Genomic DNA, 20,228 nt, shown 5'->3' on the forward strand with positions numbered 1-20,228 from the left:
GCAGGCAGAAATTGAATTTCAGCTCCAGTGTACCATTTCCCCCTTGGTGCAGGACAGAAAGAGAGGTGAAGGACGTTTTTACATCCAGGCAATGGAACCGCCCGGTTCGGTTATATCAGCGCCACCACGAGAAGGTGTCCCTATCGATCAACTCTAGTTTGACTACACTTGAGCAGATTGAGGTTAGGGATCTTTGTCAGCTTAGAACAAACACGAAGAAAGAAGTTGTAATCTCAGGAAGAACTAAACACAGAGTATCTTGACTTCTTCATTTCTTGGGCTGGGTCGCTTGCTTGATGATGCCCTCCAGCTTTTTCTGAAAGATAAGGAACACTAGTCGTCAGTCATTATCATTGTCCTCACCACCACCACCACCATCAATTTTCGCACCTAGGGACTGAGTGAGAGCAAGAAAAAATCTGATAGGAGAAACTAACCAAGTCTGCATAGTCAAAAGGATCACACTCATTCACTCACCACTCAGGCCTCCGGAATCATAATCATAAAGGATCCTGACCAATTTTCCCAATAAACAAGTCTCCATAGAAGTTAATTAATATAAGAAATAATTTTGTATGAGCGTATCCTTTTATTTTGACCAACTGTTGTTTGGCTTAGGGATTTATTTTGCCTGTTGCATCTAAATATTCTCTAGGATGTTGTTTAGATTTTTTCAGAGTTAACATAGATTGCATTAGTTAGATACAAGAGAATGATAAAAGTTCAAAATTCAAAATATGTAATTAAAGAAGATGTGTTATAAAATCTCCTATACCAACGAAAATACTGCCAAGGGTCATATTCCAGGTGGACTAGGAGGCTTCGTAGCATCTCTTCCCTAGCGGTTTATTTTGTACATTACTCCAATACTTTCTCTTGAATTTTAGCCATATCGGATTTGTATCGACATAATTTGCATCAGTAACACAACATGGTACTACGATGTGTGCAGAACAAATCGCTAAGGAACAGGTGTTACGCTATTTCCAGTACTGTCCAGGTGTACCCTCTCAGTTAGGTTAGTTTAGGCTAGGCTAGGCTAGGTTAAGTTAAGCTTGGTGTACTGTATTAACCTTAGGGATCTCAGTACGGGTCTGTTGTATTCCCTTTGTTAGGTTACATTAGATTAGACTGGATTAGAGTGTACTGTACTAACTTTAAGGATCTCGATGCGTGCCTGGTGGACTCTCTTGGTCTCCTCGTGTTTATCCGCCTCCGCCTGCCTCGCCTCCTGAGCCTCCTTCTCCAGCTGGTCGATGTCCTTGCGCAGTGTGTCGGCCTCCTCCTCCAGCTGTCGCACCTCCGCCCGCAGCTCGTCACACCTCGCACCTACCTTCACTTTGTGCTCCTCTGCCTGTACACACACAAACACGTATGTAGATATTAGTTAGAACACACACACACACACACACACACACACACACACACACAGACACACACACACACACACACACACACACACACACACACACACACACACACACACACACACACACACACACACACACACACACACACACACACACACACACACACACACACACACACACACACACACACACACACACATAACATAATGACTGGGTTGATAAATGAGAAGCCGTTTCATAATCATTCTCATTCTGAACTGCCTGGATTGTACTATATTACTTCAACCATATCCTCTAATGTCAACCGTGCCCATTTAAAACAACTGCAGAAGTTCATTGAAAGGCTTTTTATTGAAAGTTCGTGTAATTCCTCGTGACATGAGCTCTTGTCAGTCACTAAAATTTTAAACTGCTTGCCCTGACATGAACATCTAAGGTCATGAGCTTTCGTTATCATGAGTAATTAATTTCATGACCAGTTAACTCTCATGAGCTTCCATCCAACTATGGTCATTAAGTTCTCCCAGCCATCAGCCACGTGCCGCCACCCTACCATGAGCGCCTTTCTGACCCCGTAGGCGCAAGCAGATGTGTATAGGCGCTGGTATGCATCTAGCGTCTCCCTTATTTCGTCTCGCACCCGGTACAGCAGCAGGCCCCTCTCTGCGCAGTTGATAGTCACTTGTCGGATCAACTCGTCTGTGGGGGGATAGGGGGCTGTCACTATGTTTTCTGAGTAGATGAATGTAGTGAGGAGGTGACGGCTGTTTGTGTGTGCTTAGGGTCAGTAGATATATGTGGGAGTGTTATAGTTCACGGTAGATAGGTGTACAGTAGTGAAGGGGAGAGTTGTTAAGTACGGTATATATTTAAGGAAGATTTAACGAGGAAGGAGGCTGTCAGTAAGAATCTTTTAGTAGAAATAAATAGCGACGAAAATAAGCGTATTCTCCTCGGTTGTAGGGGACTTCATAAATCCCCCTCCTTAGCGATTTGTTTGTCATATCTTCAACGTAGACGTCTCTTTTTCTTTATTCTAGGTATCTCTGCACGACTACATTCCCTTTAAGAAAGATATTTGGAACTGTTGGGGATAGATATAGCCTTCATTAATCCCTTTAGTATAAGAATTTTTCCTACGTATTATAAAGTCATCAGGAGGTAATAAAAATCAGTATAAGAAGTAATCGGCATGAAAGGATTAAATGTTACCTCCATATCTTTTAATAGCGACTCGGTTTTGCATCAGTAACGTATGAGGTGTATTATTAAGATGAATTCCACAGAATAAATCGCTGACGAAGAGTTATTACGATGAACTACAAACTCAGGATAAAATAATTGCAGCAGCGTAAGGAATCTGCAGGAATTAAATGACTGCAAAAACTATACACGTTCAGTATTAAGTTATTGTAGAAATATGAACCCTCAGCATCAAATAGCAGCACACCTCTCTCTCTCTCTCTCTTTCTCTCTCTCTCTATCAGCATGAAGTAGGGCTCACCAAAACACTGGGTATACAGCTCTCTTCTCACAGGGCATATGCCAGTCTCGAAGGCCTCCTGTTCCTGCAGCTTGAGGTCCAGTTCCTCCTGCAGCTGCTGTACGTCTACTGAGGTGGCCGGGGTGGTGGACACAGACTGCACCCACAGCTGTCCTGCCGGGGAGGGGGGGGGGGTGATGGATGTATAGGCACGGAGGAATGGCAAAGATGTTGATATAACTGTCAGTACAGTGTCGGTAGATATTGGAGAGGGACGCCCTCACGCGACAGCACCGATATAACCGGGCAGTGGAGTCCGTTATACTCGTACAAACGTTCCTCAGCTCCTTTCATACCCCCCGAATGGAGAATAGTGGACTGCAAGAGAAGGACATCATGAGCCTGCTGTCCACCGGGCCCACCTTGAGATAAACCAGGGGTGACAACGGTAACACCAATAAAAGCTGTGTTGGTGTGCGTATTGACAATAAGGTTTTATCTAATGAGATATATCTGTCGTAGGCTCATATTCTCGTCAGGCAAGAGGTTCCCCAGCACATTTTTCTTATCAGCTGAGAACAATTTATAACACTGTAATATTATTCACTTCTATGATGTCTGTACCAACAGTGTTGATATTAGTAAAGAACCATTGTCATGCAAGAAACTACGAAGGTGAAATAGGCAGGACAGTGGCAACGAAAGATACGACCCGTAATGTTTACTCCTTTCCTGCTAGTACACAAGTGGGTATCATTAGTAACTGAATTTTTTATCCATAATGTTGTTAAGCATAGTTGCTGAGACACAGGTGACAAAACTGTAGTAAGAAAACTTTTGCTAAATGCCAACCCACACCTCACAAATTCCTTCCTAGGTTCATCATCAGGAACTATTTCATTAATGTATTGCTTTGAGCCAGGGTGAGTCGAGGATGCATCAGCGTATACCCTCAAGAGGTCCTCGATATGATGTAATATAGAATTTATTTGTTATAGTAATTTTTAACACGTTTTATTCTTCTGCATGCAAGGGAAATTACTGGTATAAATTTCGGAAAAGCTAGGATAAGTGGACTGTGTTAACCACACTGATCTGTACTTGCATGTATACATTAATTGTTGTTGGAGACAGGTATTTTCTAGGTAGCATAGGAGGCTTCATAGTACATCATCCATTGCGATATCGTTTAGCATGTTGCACCTCAATATTCTTTTTTATGCTGTTAATACTTTTTTGATAGTGACACAGTTTGAGTCAGTAACGTGCTGGAGGATCCTGAGGTCTTTGGGCAGAATAAATCACCAAGAAAGATTTGTTACAGTCTCTCTCGTGATCTAGAATGTGACCCTCAGTACCTAGACGCATTACACAAAGACCATCGTTACCTCCTCACCAGGTCCTCACCTGCCTCCTCCCACTCCCGAGGTGGCAGTATAAGGTTGAGTATTTCCTGGGTCTCCTTCTTCCTCAGCTCGTGCAGGGGCGGGAGGTGTAGTTTTGGGGCGGGGGCAGTACCGAGGGGGCCTCCACGGGGCAGGGGTCCGCTCAGGCCAGGGGCGCTGGTGCTGCTTACGTCTGGACCGAGGCACAGGCAGAGACACCAAGCACAGGACAGGCAGGGAACATGTGCAACATTAGTAAACATCATATACCAGATAACTGTGAGCAAATATTGAAGATCATGATTCATTAGCATCATCATCATTATATCGTTATCATAACCATTCTCAGAACTGAATAACTTCGCCCTTTCCTAACCCTCAGCTCTTCCATCAAGTTTTGTCAAAATCGGATCAAAACTGTTTAAGTTGGTCTGCCCCTTGACCTATGACCTATGACCTTTTTTGACCTAAATAATCACCTGCTCCTCTGATGATCCTCAGTCATTATCCCAAACTTGGCGTAAATCCATATATTTTTTTTTCATCATGCTGACAGGCAAAATGGTGTACAGAAAGACAAACCAAATCAAGCACATGTCCTTCTCATGTTATTGCATGCTGTTGAAAAAAAAAAAAAACACGAAACAACAGTGCTGCCCTTCTCCATCCTGGACGTGTGTGTGTGTGTGTGTGTGTGTGTGTGTGTGTGTGTGTGTGTGTGTGTGTGTTATATACTGTAGAGAGAGAGAGAGAGAGAGAGAGAGAGAGAGAAAGCTGAACCAGTTTCGGTTTAGAAAGTCTCTCTCTCTCTCTCTCTCTTCCTCTCTGTCTCTCTCTCTCTCTCTCTCTCTCTCTCTCTCTCTCTCTCTCTCTCTCTCTCTCTCTCAAGTCGAATTTTAAGCGAAATTTTTTATTTTAAGAATTTAACAATTTTTATTTATGTTGACTGCCACCCATAACCCCCACCCTGATATTACGATGGCGCCAACGGAAGAGAGGGACAAAAAGTAGCATCCTAGCCCACTGTGTCTACCTGGCACGTAGGTCATATATGTCATTTCCCTTTATCATCCACTACATTATGGTGGTAGCTGGTGGCTACAATTATCATCTCCACTTAAAGTAGTGCTATCTAACATGTCATTCACCTTCATCATTCTCCTTCTGCGCCTATCCCTCGCTCTTCCTATTACTGGCATCTTTCCTGTCACTTTGTATTATTATTTCTTCCACATCAGGTGGCTCGTACTGAGTGACAAGCCTAATAGTTTCCTGTAACCGAGGAAACCATAAACAACGCTAGGTGGTAACCATATAACCAAATAATTTGTTGATTTGGAGCCTGCTATGGCGCCTTTGTTAACTGAGGGGAAACGCAATGGTGGCGCCCATCCGGGAACCAAACCTCCACTCTTTTTCCTGTGTCTCTCTGTAGCGAGGCGTTTTCTATTGTCGATTCACAGCAGGGGACGGCCCTGCAGGGGCAACTGCTTGCTTGTGTTTGATGTGTCTGATCGGCCAGACCGGCCGGGGTTACTCATCAACAACAGCAACAATCCACAAGGTCACAAAAAAATCATCTGTAAGCAAAGAAAATATGACAAACATTTCTTAGTTTGGGATATTTGTCAGCGGCGAAAAGTGAGAAGCAAACTGGTGAAATTATAGGCGAACTTTTGTCCCCGAGTGAACACAACACCTAGAGTCGAATTATTGAACCAGAAATCACTAAACTGGCGAGGAAATGTTCGAGCGGGGGAGAGAACACAGACCCCCTACTTGAGAGAGAGAGAGAGAGAGAGAGAGAGAGAGAGAGAGATGCATAAGAAAATGCACTAAAAATATACCGGTAGGTAAATATGCATCTAGAAGAGGCGTCAATAACATTACCGAAAAGAACAGATGGTTAAAGCACACTATTTCTTAGAAGTATAAATATATATATATATATATATATATATATATATATATATATATATATATATATATATATATATATATATGTGTGTGTGTGTGTGTGTGTGTGTATGTGTGTGTGTGTGTGTGTGTGTGTGTGTGTGTGTGAGAGAGAGAGAGAGAGATGGTTAAAGCACACTATTTCTTAGAAGTATATATATATATATATATATATATATATATATATATATATATATATATATATATATATATATATATATATATACAGCTGTAGACTAATAGATACAGTACACAGTCTAGACTGTAACCATGACTTTTCTGGAGTTAACAGTATGTTGTAACTCACAGTTCAATCACCTGAGGCATCTGTAGGAATACCATCCTTCATAGTCAGGTGTGGTATCTGTGGACAAACATAATGGAGGCATCAGTCCCATTTGTAAAGTTGTGGGTATTGTAGACATAACGTTATTAAGATATTACCTGTTGAACCCCAGCTGATATAATAATAATGTTATTACTATACTGAATTTCAATGTCTTACTTGTTCCCTCTCTTCATTTTTCTTTGTTGTAACAAGTACAGGTGTGTCGTATTTGACAAGAGATGTGATTTTGTTATCAGTCATTGTGATACTGCAGGGAGGCTGAGAGTTGTTTACACCGTTGCTATGGGAACGCCACTAGTATAGGCCTTATGAAAAAAGTTTAATAGTAAGATTGATTATAATTATAATTTATTTCAAGGCAGAAAATTATGTGGATGTAAAAAAAAATAGTATCTTTAAATTTCTATGTTATTATTTTATCAATAAATGTTATACCTAACACATTAGCAGAAGGCAAACTCAACAAAGATGGCTACGCTGGATCTGGAATGGGAAGGTAAAATGTGTGATTCCATTTGTGCTGTGCGACCTTCATTAGGAATTTATGGTCCGTAATGTAGGTCTGTTAATATTACCGAAACATTCTGATGGGTCTGTATGGATTTATATTTTGTAATAGCAGGGATGTGCTACTCCATCTTGCTTGACAGACGTCAGCTGTTGTGTCAGAGTTGTTTTGATTTACTGTTTATGGTAGGTTTTTGCTGTTATGTCTTTCTCAACTTATTTAATATCCAGTACAAGACAAAGAACTGTTATTTTAAAAATTTCTTAGCTTCACGAGCGGAATAGGCGCGGTAATAGTTGTAGGACAATCCAGCGGTAGGCTACCGTACTGCTAGCCGTGCCACACGGGAACGCAGCCTCTCCGGCTTCAAGAACGTGGTACTAGCATAAGCACGGTATATATATATATATTCTGACAGTCGCCAGTCAGACTACTGGTTGTTACATGGTAAATTTTTAGAAGTAACCAACGTTTTCTTTTATTATTTTTTTTATGGTTTCCAATGCAAAATACTGTGCTTTAATTAGTTTTGACCCTCATTTTTGGGGGAAAATCCCCCCTTTGGAATTTTGAGTAAGATTTCCAAAAGTGGGTTTATCCCCCAAAATCAAGATCAAGATTAATTAAAAATACACTATTTTGCATTAAACTAACCCAAACTAACCTAACCTAACCTAACCTAGGCCTGATCTAGAGCCTGACATAGACCGAATGCACACGCCTTCACCAGCCAATATGGCGCAACATTCATCCGTTACTGAGCGACAGCCTAACCTAAGTCACTATATGACTATCCCTACAAAATTTGCTCCCCCAACTGAAACTAGGCTTAAAGGGTAAGTCTTAGTTAGAGTAGTTCAGGGACGTAATATAATGAAAATTGGTAACGTTGGTTACTTCTAAAGTTATACCGTTACATTAGCTTAAGGTGGTTAGGTGAGGTCAGCTTCCTTAGATCAGATCAGTTAGGTTAGCATAGGCTAGGTTATTTAGGTTAGGATATTAATAAAATATAAAAAATAACCTTGACTGCCCATAACTGCAAATTTACTGGACTTCCTTGGGTAAAAGACAATTAAAATACAAAGTCATTCATGTAGTATTTCCATACTTCGTATTGAAATCAATAATTTGTTGGAATTTTTTTCTTTTTTTAGATCTGCTTATAAACTGAGTATTTTTTAAAGTGTTTGTTTTTAAAATGTTTTGTAGATAAGGGTTTCCATAATTGAACTTTATACTATGTATAACTCAAATATTACAGAATGTCAAGTACAGTATTATATATTATTTACTGAGCTCCATTTTACTAAATTGTGATTTCTGTGTAGATGTCTTTTGTCTAATGAACATAAATATTTGCTTTATGATCACACCTACCTTTGCCATCCCATGGTCATGTGATTACTACTGAATGCATCATTATTACCAGTTGCTGTTAATGCTCACTACTGTTTAGGCGCAGTTTTTGTTTAACCCATGGATTGTGAGCCACAGCTCAGGCTGGGTAGTGTCGCATTGCAAGCCACAGCTCAGGCTGGGTAGTGTCGCATTGCAAGCCACAGCTCAGGCTGTGCTGGTCATGCATCACTGTTAAGAACTTGATCCCCATGCAAACTTATGTATGGCGCTATGCATAGACGGAGAGAGAGAGACTTTTTCTATTCATCAGATGATTCCCTGGATGGATTCAAGTTTATAATAAACTTTTTTTTTTTCTGCTACTCCCTTACGTAAACTTACGCATGACCTTACGCAAAGATGGAGAGAGAGAGAAAGAATTTTATTTTCACCAGATGATGTCCTGGATGTTTATCTTCAAGTTTATAATAAAATTTAAAAAAAAAAATCCCTTCATTTTTTGCACACCACTGGATGGGATATATAAAGGTAATTGTGCAATCCAAGGGTTAATTCACAATTATGTAAGCATGCTGTGAGCTTAATTATAATGTTGGGGGGTGTACAGTATGAGGATGAAGCCCCCCCCAAAAAAGGTTTTATTGCCCTTCCAGTTAGGTTTCTTCTGCCGTCTGTGGTTTTCAGATTGTGCTCAGTTGAGTAATGCACTGACATATCTAGTTTGTGGGATCAGCTGTATTTTGTGTATGTGTGTGTGTGTGTGTGTGTGTGTGTGTGTGTGCATAGGCTTCACAGCCTGCTCCCAAGGCCCAGCAGTCCTCCTACATACCATACACCTCTACATGTCACCACTGTGTGTGTGTGTGTGTGTGTGTGTGTGTGTGTGTGTGTGTGTGTGTAATTCACCGGGTCGGTCAGGATCACTTGATGGTTGTGATCGTCAGCTTTTACCCTCCCGGAAGGGAGCTGAGAGCTCATATAGTCCGATCTATGGGCAAGGCTGTGAGCTTCACACACGCACACACCCGTCCCCTTGCTCAAGGGGGACAGTAACCACCCACTTCGTCAGTGAAACTTTTCGCAACCTGAGCGAGGCGCGAACTCCCGTCCACCAGTTGGCAAGCGAGAGCGTTACCACTGCACCAGCGAGCTGTGTGTGTGTGTGTGTGTGTGTGTGTGTGTGTGTGTGTGTGACTCTGGGCATAGGCTTCACAGCCCGCTCCCAAGGCCCAGCAGTCCTCCTACATACCATACACCTCTACATGTCACCACTGTCGTTGGCATTCAGGTAGTTTCATTCATATGGCAAAGTAGGTATAACATAGTTTGCATGTTCTCTCTCTCTCTCTCTCTCTCTCTCTCTCTCTCTCTCCATCCTTTTTTTTACCTTACTGTATTGCTACTGCTGCCAGATGGTTTTACACAACTAAAGGGGAAAGCTTTAGTTACAACGGGAAATTAAAACCAAGGTGCAGAAAATGTATATAGAAGTATATTCCCCATGAAAAAGCTAATGCGACATCTTGTATAGTTACTGTATTTAGTTTTGTACAAGATGCATTTGAATCAGTAGCTCCCCCCCCCACCCCCCAAAAAAAATAATAATAAATAAAAAAAAAAATAAAATAAAAAAAAGTCCACTAGTAGACTGTCCTGCTGCCTACATAAAAAACTGGAATCTATACACATGCAAAAAAGGTCTTCACTGTTTATTACCAAATTCTCACACCTGAACCACTGAAACCTTGACTGGGATAGTAAATCTGAGGGTGGATACTGTGAATGATAAATAGAATGCCAGTTAGATGGGTGTCTGTACAGTACAAATAAGTAATGGTATTGACAGTTTCAGGTTTTAACAAAATTTGTTTTTCCAAAAATATTCCTCTTGATCCCAGCCACTTCAGATTTGGGGAATGGCACTGTATTTTGAAAGTCTTGCCCCACATCTTCCTGCATTCTTTTCAGACTGATTCATGTTGTGTAAAAGTCTTGCACATACCGTAGTGGATGTCATTTATGAATTTAGCAGCCAGGATGACTTCGGTTTGTGTTGAACATACAGTACTGTACTGTATTTTGAAAACATGGGATTCATCCTACTGCAAAGGGTAGTTCACGTATGGAAAATAATATTGTTTAAGGAGAGAGAGGAATATTTTTCACTCGCCAAACATAATATAAAAGGGCATTGTATGCCAGGTGGGTTAATGAAGGTAGTTTCTAAATCATGTGAGTCTGTAAGGTACTATACACAAGCTGATTATGAATCCTTGCATATGAAAGGTACCTATCTATCTATCTATCTATTGCCAGATGCCTCAATCCCATTTGGGGTGGCCACAAATAAATCGCCTCCAAGTTGCCCTGTCCCTCGCCATTTCACTGCCCTGCTCCCAACTCACACACCCCTGTCTCATATACCTCTCCACCCCATCCCTCCACATCATCCTTGGCCTCCACCTCACTCTCATACACTCTCTTCGTCAGTCTTTCACCCTCCATCCTCTCCACATGGCCAAACCACCTCAGTGTGTTCCTCATAACGCTTCCTATCACATCCACATCCACACCACAACGCTGCTTTATATCCTCATTCGTCAGCCTGTCACTCCATGTGACTCCACAGGCTCCTCTTAAATAACTCATTTCCACTGCTCTCACTCTTGACTTGTGTCCTTCCAACAACATCCAAGCTTCACTTCCGTACGTTAGAGTTGGTATCACAATACTGTCATGTAGTAACTTTTTCACTTCCATGCTCACTTCCCTGTTTCTTATCACTGCTTTCAAAGAACCAGCAACCTTTCGTCCTTGCTGTAGCCTTTCAAGCACTTCACCCTCCAAACCTCCATCCTTACTCATCACACTACCCAAGTACTTAAATGTACTCACATTTTCCAATTCACCATCCAACCTCGCTGTCCATTCACTGACTTCACCTCTCTCAAAGACCATCACTTTACTTTTCCCTACATTCACCTTTAGATTCCGTTTCTTACACACTCTCCCAAACTATTCCACCAAGCCTTGCAGCTCCCCTTCGTCTTCACTCAACAACACAGTATCATCTGCAAACAACAGTACAGGGAGTTTCCAAACACTATCCTCTCTCACCTACTTAGCTGAATACCAGTATATTTTTCAAGCAACCAGAAGAAAATAAAATCTCATTTCATGCTTAATGGATGAAAATTATTTGCAGAAATACAGTAATCACTCCAATATCCGACGTAATAGAGCCATAGGTAGGTCCGGATATTGGTTCTGTCCGGATATTGGGCCCCAGCTTATGGACTTGTACTTATGGACCCAAACTTAGAGAAACACCTATACAACTCCCTCTGGACATGCATAGCACCTATTTAAGACCCAAATCACACCAATAAGGCACATAAATGACTGAAATAAATGCAAAAGAAACATAAAATGAGGGTTTAGAAGTAGGTTCATACATTAATAAACATTCTGGTGACTGGCTCCTGGACTGGTACTTATGGACCCTAACCTAGCCTAACTCAGTAAAACACCTTCCTACTGCACATGCCTAGCTCCTAACACCCTATTCACACCAATAAAGGACATTAAAGAGTGAAATGAGGTAAGTATAGTATGGAAAAAAAGTAGTGTATGAAACATTCTTATGTCCGGATAGTGGGGATGTTCGGATATTGGGCGTCCGGATATTAGAGTGATTACTGTACTGACATTTAGAAAAAGAGTATGATTAGGAAATGGTATATTGTGACATAACTTTTATTCCCTCCTCTGGTTCTGTTTAATTGATATATTTGACATACTGTTCCATCTGTTGGTGCAGGTAAGACATTTTTGAATGTGCAATAATTTGGTGGAAATTTACAGTAACTATTGATATTGACAGGTTCTTTGCATGGCAGTGTTTGGGCTGAGGGAGTGGCAACTGTACTTGGTAGTTGAGGTGTTTGGGGAGAGGAAGTGGCAACTGAACTTGGTAGTTGAGGAAGTGCAGTGCAACCTCGTTGTGCGATAAGGTTGAGTCAAGTGAAGACCCATTGCATAATGAGTTATCCCATAACGAGGTCGATATAACGGGTTCTATGGGATTAGGGAAGGTGACCTCAATTGCTAAGTGTAAAATTACCTTAAAATAACCTCTGCCATCCACCGGAAGTTTGTCACATGCCAAGACGAGTCATCACCAAGGGTTCCCTCCACCCCTAGGATGGGGGATAATTGGAGGGCCTGGACAACCACTCCACACAAAAAAATCGGTAACACTTCACTCAATATCATGCACTGCACTCTTTGTTAAGTACTTGCACTGTTATTTGGCGATAGCAATGGTATTTCAGTGACCTTTCATGCACAAAGTAAAACAAAAGGCATCAATCACAGCCAGTGTAAACACTGGGAGGGGATCTTAGCTCAGTCAGCTGTGTAGAGGCCTGTTATGGGATTGATGATTACGTAAGGTTGACATGATTTCCGGGTCATACGTTTCAGTATTTCATATACAGAAAGCATCACTTAATATCACACACTGCACTGCAGTACTGTATTTGTTAAGCACTTGCACTCTTATTTGACAAAAGCAGTGGTGTTCCAGTGGTCTTTCTTGCATATATTAAAATGAAAGGCGATGACCACAGCCAATGTAACCTCTGGGCAGGCATCCTCGCTCAGTCAGCTGTGTAGAGGCTTAGAAAGGGGATGATGGTTATGGAAGGTTGACATGATTTCCAAGCCACAGGTTTCAGTTTTTCACGCAGAAATGTATCACTTCACTTAATATTGCACACTGCACTATTTGTTAAGCACTTGCACTGTTATTTGGTGATAACAATGATGTTTCAGTGGTCTTCCATGCTCAAAATAGTATGAAAGGCAACAATCGCAGCCAATGTAAACACTGGGCAGCCATTTTGGCTTGTGCGCATCACCGCATCCATATGAGATTCACGGAGGTGACCGTGGAATACTGTAAAACCTTGATAAGTCGACCCTGCAGAGGGCGGAATTTCTGGTAAGTCAAAATCAGACCGAGCCTTGCCACTTTGTGGAAATTTCCCACAAATTTGTATGAGAATTGGGATGTCATGGGAACTTTTGTGGGAGGACATTTCAGCTATTAAAACTGTAGGAATTTTTTGTGGGAATTTAATCCCCATGTCGGAGCTTCTGTGGATATTTTATCTTTTGCTGGAAAAGAAGCCTGGCAGCGTTGCCTGTTTTGGCGTCGATAGCCGGCTGAAGGCAGACACACAATCAGTCTGCCTCTGACTGTTGTCGCACCTCTTTTGTGCTGTCGCCTATTTGGATGGTTTAACTTTTGCTGTTTAGTTTATTATATTCCAAGTGGTACATTGTAGTTAATTATATTCCAAGTGTTACATTTAGCATGTTTGATTGTAAAGTGAAGTAAGTGCAGAAGTTCACGTAATTAAGCGATTGTTGCACCCCTCGACCTCCATCCAACACAAGCTGCCTAACCTGTGAAAGTTCTTTGCACAGACATCCACCAGTTTAAGAAATGAAATGCACTGAATTTGTTTATTTCTTTTGCTTTTTACATGCTAAAAACCTAAAATATTGGTTTGTGTTCAAAGATTCACATACAGTACAATACTTCCCCAACTCTGTCTGTCAAGCCTAGTGTGGCCTAACCGAGGCTATGCAACCTCCTATCCTAGCCTGGCCTATGTTATGCACTGATTTGTTTTTATTGTTTATTTTTATTGCTTTGTAAATGGTTCTTTAGTTTAGTGTTACCAAACAAGTAATCACATATAATTTGTGACTATTATGGGGGGTAATATTTATTTTTTTTTTACATTGTAACGAGAGGGTATAACTTTTTAATTATCACTAAAGCGATTTACTGTATCACATAATGAGGTGTCGTATAACGAGGCTGCACTGTGTTTATCTGTGGCTGTTTCCCGAAATACTGTACATTATCTACAGTAAAGTCCATATTGGTAAGATATATTGAGTTAGTATTGTTAGTGGTAGAATACTTCCTTCATTTATCATGTATTGCAGATGTTCGTGAGCAGTTACGTACATGGCGTGAGGACAACACACGGCACAGTGAGGAGGTGGTGGATATGTGGGAATATTGTCTCAAGCACTATAAACACAAACTGGGTGATGAAAGTACGTATGCACCTAAGATTCATTTCCATATTTTAACATCTGAATAATTGATATCATCAAAACAACTTCATGATTCGTTTCCCCTAATAGGGTAGGCTACATGTTCTTAGAGCAAATGATTCCATGCTAATGGAGCATTACAATGAACTGTGTTTTGTATACAGTACTTGTAGTTAATTATTGTAGAAACAGATAGTTGTGGCTTGAGCCCAGTTACTGCTGTGAGAATGGTTTTTTCATACCACTTCCAGACAATTTTTGATGGGCTAGAATCAACCTGCTGAGCCAGAGTGAAGGCTTTGGGAACTGTCTCCTTCAATCCTTTTACTATGATGACATTTCTGTTAGTTTATGCCATCCTCAGGTGATTTTAATATACCATGGGAAATCAGTTTTGTAGTGGAAAAATTGCAGGCACATAAGCTCTGAACGGGTCATTTAATCCTTTCAGTACAGTATGTCGAAGTCAGAATGTTTTTCCTGAAAACCCAAGATGATTTTTTTCAGCTTTGAGGTTATGGTATTTCTCATAGTAAGGGACTACAAACAGTTTCCTATGTAGCTGTGCTGAATTAAGCAGAAGAGGCTTGAGTTTTATATATATATATATATATATATATATATATATATATATCTATCTATCTATCTATCTATTGCCAGATGCCTCAATCCCGTTTGGGGTGGCCACAAACAAATCGCCTCCAAGTCGCCCTGTCCCCCGCCATTTCACTCCCCTGCTCCCAACTCACACCCCCCTCTCTCATATACCTCTCCACCCCATCCCTCCATCTCATCCTCGGCCTCCCCCTTCCTCTTTCCCCCTCCACCTCACTCACATACACTCTCTTCGTCAGTCTTTCACCCTCCATCCTCTCCACATGGCCAAACCACCTCAGTATGTTCCTCATAACGCTTCCTATCACATCCACATCAACACCACAACGCTCCTTTATATCCTCATTCGTCAGCCTGTCTCTCCATGTGACTCCACAGGCTCCTCTTAAATAACTCATTTCCACTGCTCTCACTCTTGACTTGGTGGAGGGTTAGTGCCCCTCCCCGTAATATATATATATATATATATTTGTGGTAGGTGGTGGCGACCATCATCCACTCACTTGATGTAGTGTTGCCTACTCCCTCCTTAGCCTTTATCATTCTTTTTCTGTGCCTGTCCTCCTCTTTTCCTATTTCTCCCATCTTTCCTGTCATTTCTTATTGCTTTTCTTTCCTTTACAGGTGGTTTTACATTGAGTGACAAGCCAAATGGTTTCCTGTAAGCCAAGAAACCATTTACAACGCTGGGTGGTAACCATATAACCCAACCATATGTGCTCCCTATGTGTCAACAAGTGGGTTGGTGGAGGGTTAGTGCCCCTCCCCGTAAAACAACTAACTCAAAGTCAAATGGCCACCCCTTACGGGATTATGGCGTCTGGCAATAGATATATATATATATATATATATATATATATATATATATATATATATATGTATGTGTATGTATAGTATACAGTGTGTGGTAGGTGGGGGCAACCACCATCTGCTTACTCAATATTGTGCTGTTTTGGGTGTCCGCCCTTTCCTCTCTTTCTTCCTTCCACTTCTGTCTTTCTTTCCATCATTTTTTCCTCTTCCTTCTGCCTATGGGTGACTTTACACTCTCTCTTCTGTCTTTCTTTCCTTCATTCTCTCCACTTCGTGTTGCCTGTGGGTGACTCTACACTGAGTGACAAGCCAATTGGTTTCCTGTACGTCAGGAAACCATTTACTACGCTGGGCGATAACCGTATAACCAGATTTTGGCGCCTGGTGGTTTAGTGAGTAATTAAGGTGCTCTAATTGGATTGAGCTGGTGCAGGTGTATATCGAAGTGGTGGTTAGGGTTTATTCCTCACATAATGCCACTCAGGGATGAATGAGGCTGGTCACTCTCATCTTAAATGCCAGGACCAACTTACTTAGCCCCGGGCTCCTACGCTTCTCAGGGGGCAACATAGGTTTGGATAATGGATGGATGGATGGAAGTACATATTGACATCGTTGCTGCTTGCAGGATGGATGGTTGAAGAGCAGGTGGTAGTGGCTGGATTGGATTGCTATCGACTGGATGTGGCTGAGCCCAGTCTGGTAGCTCTTAACGAACAATTTCCTGGATCACTTAGAGTACGAAAACTCAAGGCCATGCGGCTAGAGGCGCTGGAGAGGTGAGAGTGAACATTATAATTGTAGTTCTTCTTTTAGTGATGGGAGTTTATTCATTTTGACAGTGTGAACACTTCTATGTATTGTATGGGCGTATATTCATTTTGACAGTGTGAACACTTCTATGTATTGTATGGGCGTATATTCATTTTGACAGTGTGAACACTTCTATGTATTGTATTTTTTATTAGAAAAGAATTGTATTTGTTATTATAATTGATGAAATACAACACTAGTCAATGTGAACTTCTTATTCTTCAGCGTGTGCTCAGTATAACACATTTCCCACATTAAGTATTTATAAGTTTTTTTTTAAAAACTAAAGTTAATTGTTGATAAAGAGGCATGGAGGATTTGTTTTTTTTTTCAGTGACTTTTTATGTAACAGTACCTGTTGGGCATTAAATATAAATATGCTTCATGATCATGATGTCCCTATACTGTACAATGCCTTGCTGTCTCCTTGGAACCCCTTGATAGAATGGGCATGCCAGAATCATTTTTAAGTTTACTCAGTCCATGTCAGTTTGTCATTGTCACCTTTCCACTTTTGTGCAGTGGTATTAATATGGTATAACCTGTGGGGTAGCCAAGTTTTAACCCTTTCACTCTGAGGTTGCATTTTTTCAGTTTTTTCCACTCTATACAGTTTTAGTTAACTTGAGGGAGACTTCTTGTGGGTTATATCTAAAATCTCAATTTGAAAAGTCCATCCTATATTAAAAGCATGATAATTAAGTTAGTTTGATTCATGCACAGATATGTATTGTGCACTGTCACTATTTTGCTGACAAGGTATATCAGATCAGTGTAAAAAAAAAAAAAAAAAAAAATCCATTTACAAATATTAATCAGTAGTAACTGATAATTGTACAGACAGAGGAGTGCTAAAAAGAAAGCACCATGTTTTCCATTTACAAATATTAATCAGTAGTGACTGATAATTGTACAGACAGAGGAGTACTTTAATTTTTTGTTAGTCCTGTCACTGAAAGGGATTCTGCCTAATGGATTAAGTAATTTCATGTTAGAACAAATAGATAAGTGTGCTGTATTCACTGGAAGGTTCTGGTGTACAGTCTGTTATAATTACAGGTTTGATGAGGCTGTAGATGTATATGACAGCATCATCCGTCAGGATGAGACAAATTCCACGGCAAGAAAACGGAAAGTAGCAGTTCTACGTGGTCAGGGGCGATATGCCGATGCCATCAAGGAGCTCACAGAATACCTGAAGATGTAAGCTGCCTCATAATTATGTATTATAAACCTTATGTTAATCTTTTGGGCATATACAGTAAAAGTCCTATTATTCGGCAGCTGATTGTTCGGTAGATCCGACATTTCGGCAGTTTTGAGAAATAGTCCCATTTACGAAAATTATTGCTTGTTCGGCAGATGTCTGGAATCATCTCGGCAGTCTAGGAAGTGTTATCTATGGCTTGTAGGCCTAATGTTTCATTACACTTCTGTATGTTCACTAATTTCTATATTTTTATTCAGATTCAGGTATAGTACTGTATTGATTACAATATTGCACAGTATCATACACTACAGTAACCACCCCCACCAAATTAGCGAGGGTTACGTTCCAAGCCCCCACGCTAATTCTTGAAATTCTTTCATTCTTGATGCCTTCCTGAAAATGACACCGGTAATTGAGTAGCCCATGAACCACTGACACTGTAATGCATTACCCATAAATAAATGTTGCTTGTTAAATCAGTTTCCCCGTTGTTTTTAGCTGTATGGCTGTGACAGCTCTAGTATTTTTATTCCTCAGCATAATGGTGGAAGGGACTGTCCTGTTTAACTGAACCTAACCTAACCGAGTTTAACTGTACCTTATAATTTAGCCAAACCTAACCTAACCTAAAGTCAGAAAAATACTTAAAAATAAACTGGAGGAATATGAATTGCTAAGGTCTCCCTGATGAAAGTTGAACGTACATTTAGTGCTCATTCTTTTGTTTGTTTTTGTGCTTAACGTGAAAGAGAGAGCATTGATGCAAACAGTAATATATCCCATTAATCCTTTAATAACCTCCGGCACTGAACAACCTTTTACAGTACCGATGTCAGTGATGTTAAGTTAGTGTGAGCTATAAAGAAAACTGAACAATTATGGGGAGGGAACGAAGGTCAGTGGTATGTTTACATGACTACGCTACAATTCCAAGCAGTTAGGCAGTCGGTTAATCTCAGATGTTTTCGCCCATTTGGTAAATACACCGTAACTTTATCAATCTTTCCGTGACTCATAGCGAATCATAGCATGGGTTTAGGAAGCTAAATAACACATTGCTAGGTGAGCCAGACGATTATCTTCCCATCTTTAAGAAAAATAAATTGATTTCAGAAGAATGGAAGAACTTTACGTACTCAGAAAGGGATTTAATTTCTTCCATTTTCTTATAAGATGTGAAGATAATCGTCTGGGGCACCTAGAAATGTGTTATTTAGCTCTCTAAACCCATGCTATGATTCGCTATGATTGAATGGAGAATTGATAAAGTTACGGTGCATTTACCAAATTGGCGAAAACATCTGAGATTAACTGACCCCCTGACTACTTGGAATCGTAGCATAGAGTCGTGTAAACATACCAGTGACCTTTGTTCCATTCCCATAATTGTTCACAGTTTTTCCATAGCTCACCAACTCGACATCAGTACTTTAAAGGGTTGTTCAATGTCGGAGGTTATTAAGGGGTTCATGGAATACATTACTGTTTCCATCAGTACTCTCCTTTCACATGTAAAAAAAAAAACGAACAAAAGAGTGAGTGCTAAATGTAATTTATGACTTTCATCAGAAACACCTTACCAGTTCAGATCCCTTTATTTTATGCAATTTTCCGACTATTTTATTTTGTTTGGAAAAAGTACTGTATACAGTACTCACTCCAGACATATTTGTAATAATATAAGTAGTGATGAGTTCACCAATACAAGTGATGTACTGAGCTGGTAGGTAATATTCCGTATCATTTCGGCCATCCAGGAAGTGTTATCTGACTTGTAGGCCTACTGTGTCATTACCCTTGTATATGTTCACTAATATATATATATATATATATTTCAGATTCAGGAATAGTACTGTATTGATTGCAGTATTGTACAGTATACAGTACTCTCTCCAAACACAGTTGTAATACCGTACCATAAGTGGTGATAAGTGTTCACCAATATATTTAAGGTACTGAGTGGGTAGGTTTTTGATTATTCGGCAAATCTAATTTCTCGGCATCATCCTGGTCCCATAGATGCCGAATAATGGGACTTGTACTGTATATATATATATATATATATATATATATATATATATATATATATATAGATATAGATAGATAGATAGATAGATATACCAGTAAATCCTCGTTTTTCGCTGCTTGGATGTTCCACCAAAATCTCGCGAACCATGAAACGTCGAAGTGTGAAGTTAAGAATCAATGGGAAATATAGAGGAGCGT

The 20,228-nt window shown here is 40.4% G+C and overlaps 2 protein-coding genes across 3 annotated transcripts in view; one reads left to right on the top strand and one right to left on the bottom strand.

Moving 5' to 3' along the window:
• Window positions 1–268: 268 nt before the first annotated feature.
• Dnali1 (Putative inner dynein arm light chain, axonemal Dnali1) lies at window positions 269–6,783 on the bottom strand. Its single transcript, XM_080278798.1, has 7 exons — window positions 6,700–6,783; window positions 6,513–6,558; window positions 4,261–4,431; window positions 2,875–3,027; window positions 1,924–2,069; window positions 1,157–1,354; window positions 269–316 (listed from the first exon to the last, which is right to left on the bottom strand). The coding sequence occupies exons 1-7, from the start codon at window positions 6,781–6,783 to the stop codon at window positions 269–271; spliced, it is 846 nt and encodes a 281-aa protein (XP_080134924.1).
• Window positions 6,784–7,006: 223 nt separating this feature from the next.
• The window catches only part of LOC145408062 (ER membrane protein complex subunit 2-like), a 39,752-nt gene continuing 26,530 nt past the window's right edge, over window positions 7,007–20,228 (top strand). For both annotated transcript variants that reach the window (XM_080278866.1, XM_080278867.1), the window contains exons 1-4: window positions 7,007–7,039; window positions 14,438–14,551; window positions 16,608–16,758; window positions 17,852–17,995. In XM_080278866.1, coding sequence (XP_080134992.1) covers window positions 7,012–7,039; window positions 14,438–14,551; window positions 16,608–16,758; window positions 17,852–17,995 — 437 coding nt within the window. In that variant the 5' untranslated portion in view covers window positions 7,007–7,011. The remainder of the gene's footprint in view (window positions 7,040–14,437; window positions 14,552–16,607; window positions 16,759–17,851; window positions 17,996–20,228) is intronic.

This window comes from Coenobita brevimanus, chromosome 75 (assembly GCF_032717465.1).
Source record: "Coenobita brevimanus isolate Jiangsu-jjx chromosome 75, ASM3271746v2, whole genome shotgun sequence".
NCBI classification, from domain to species: Eukaryota; Metazoa; Arthropoda; class Malacostraca; order Decapoda; family Coenobitidae; genus Coenobita; species Coenobita brevimanus.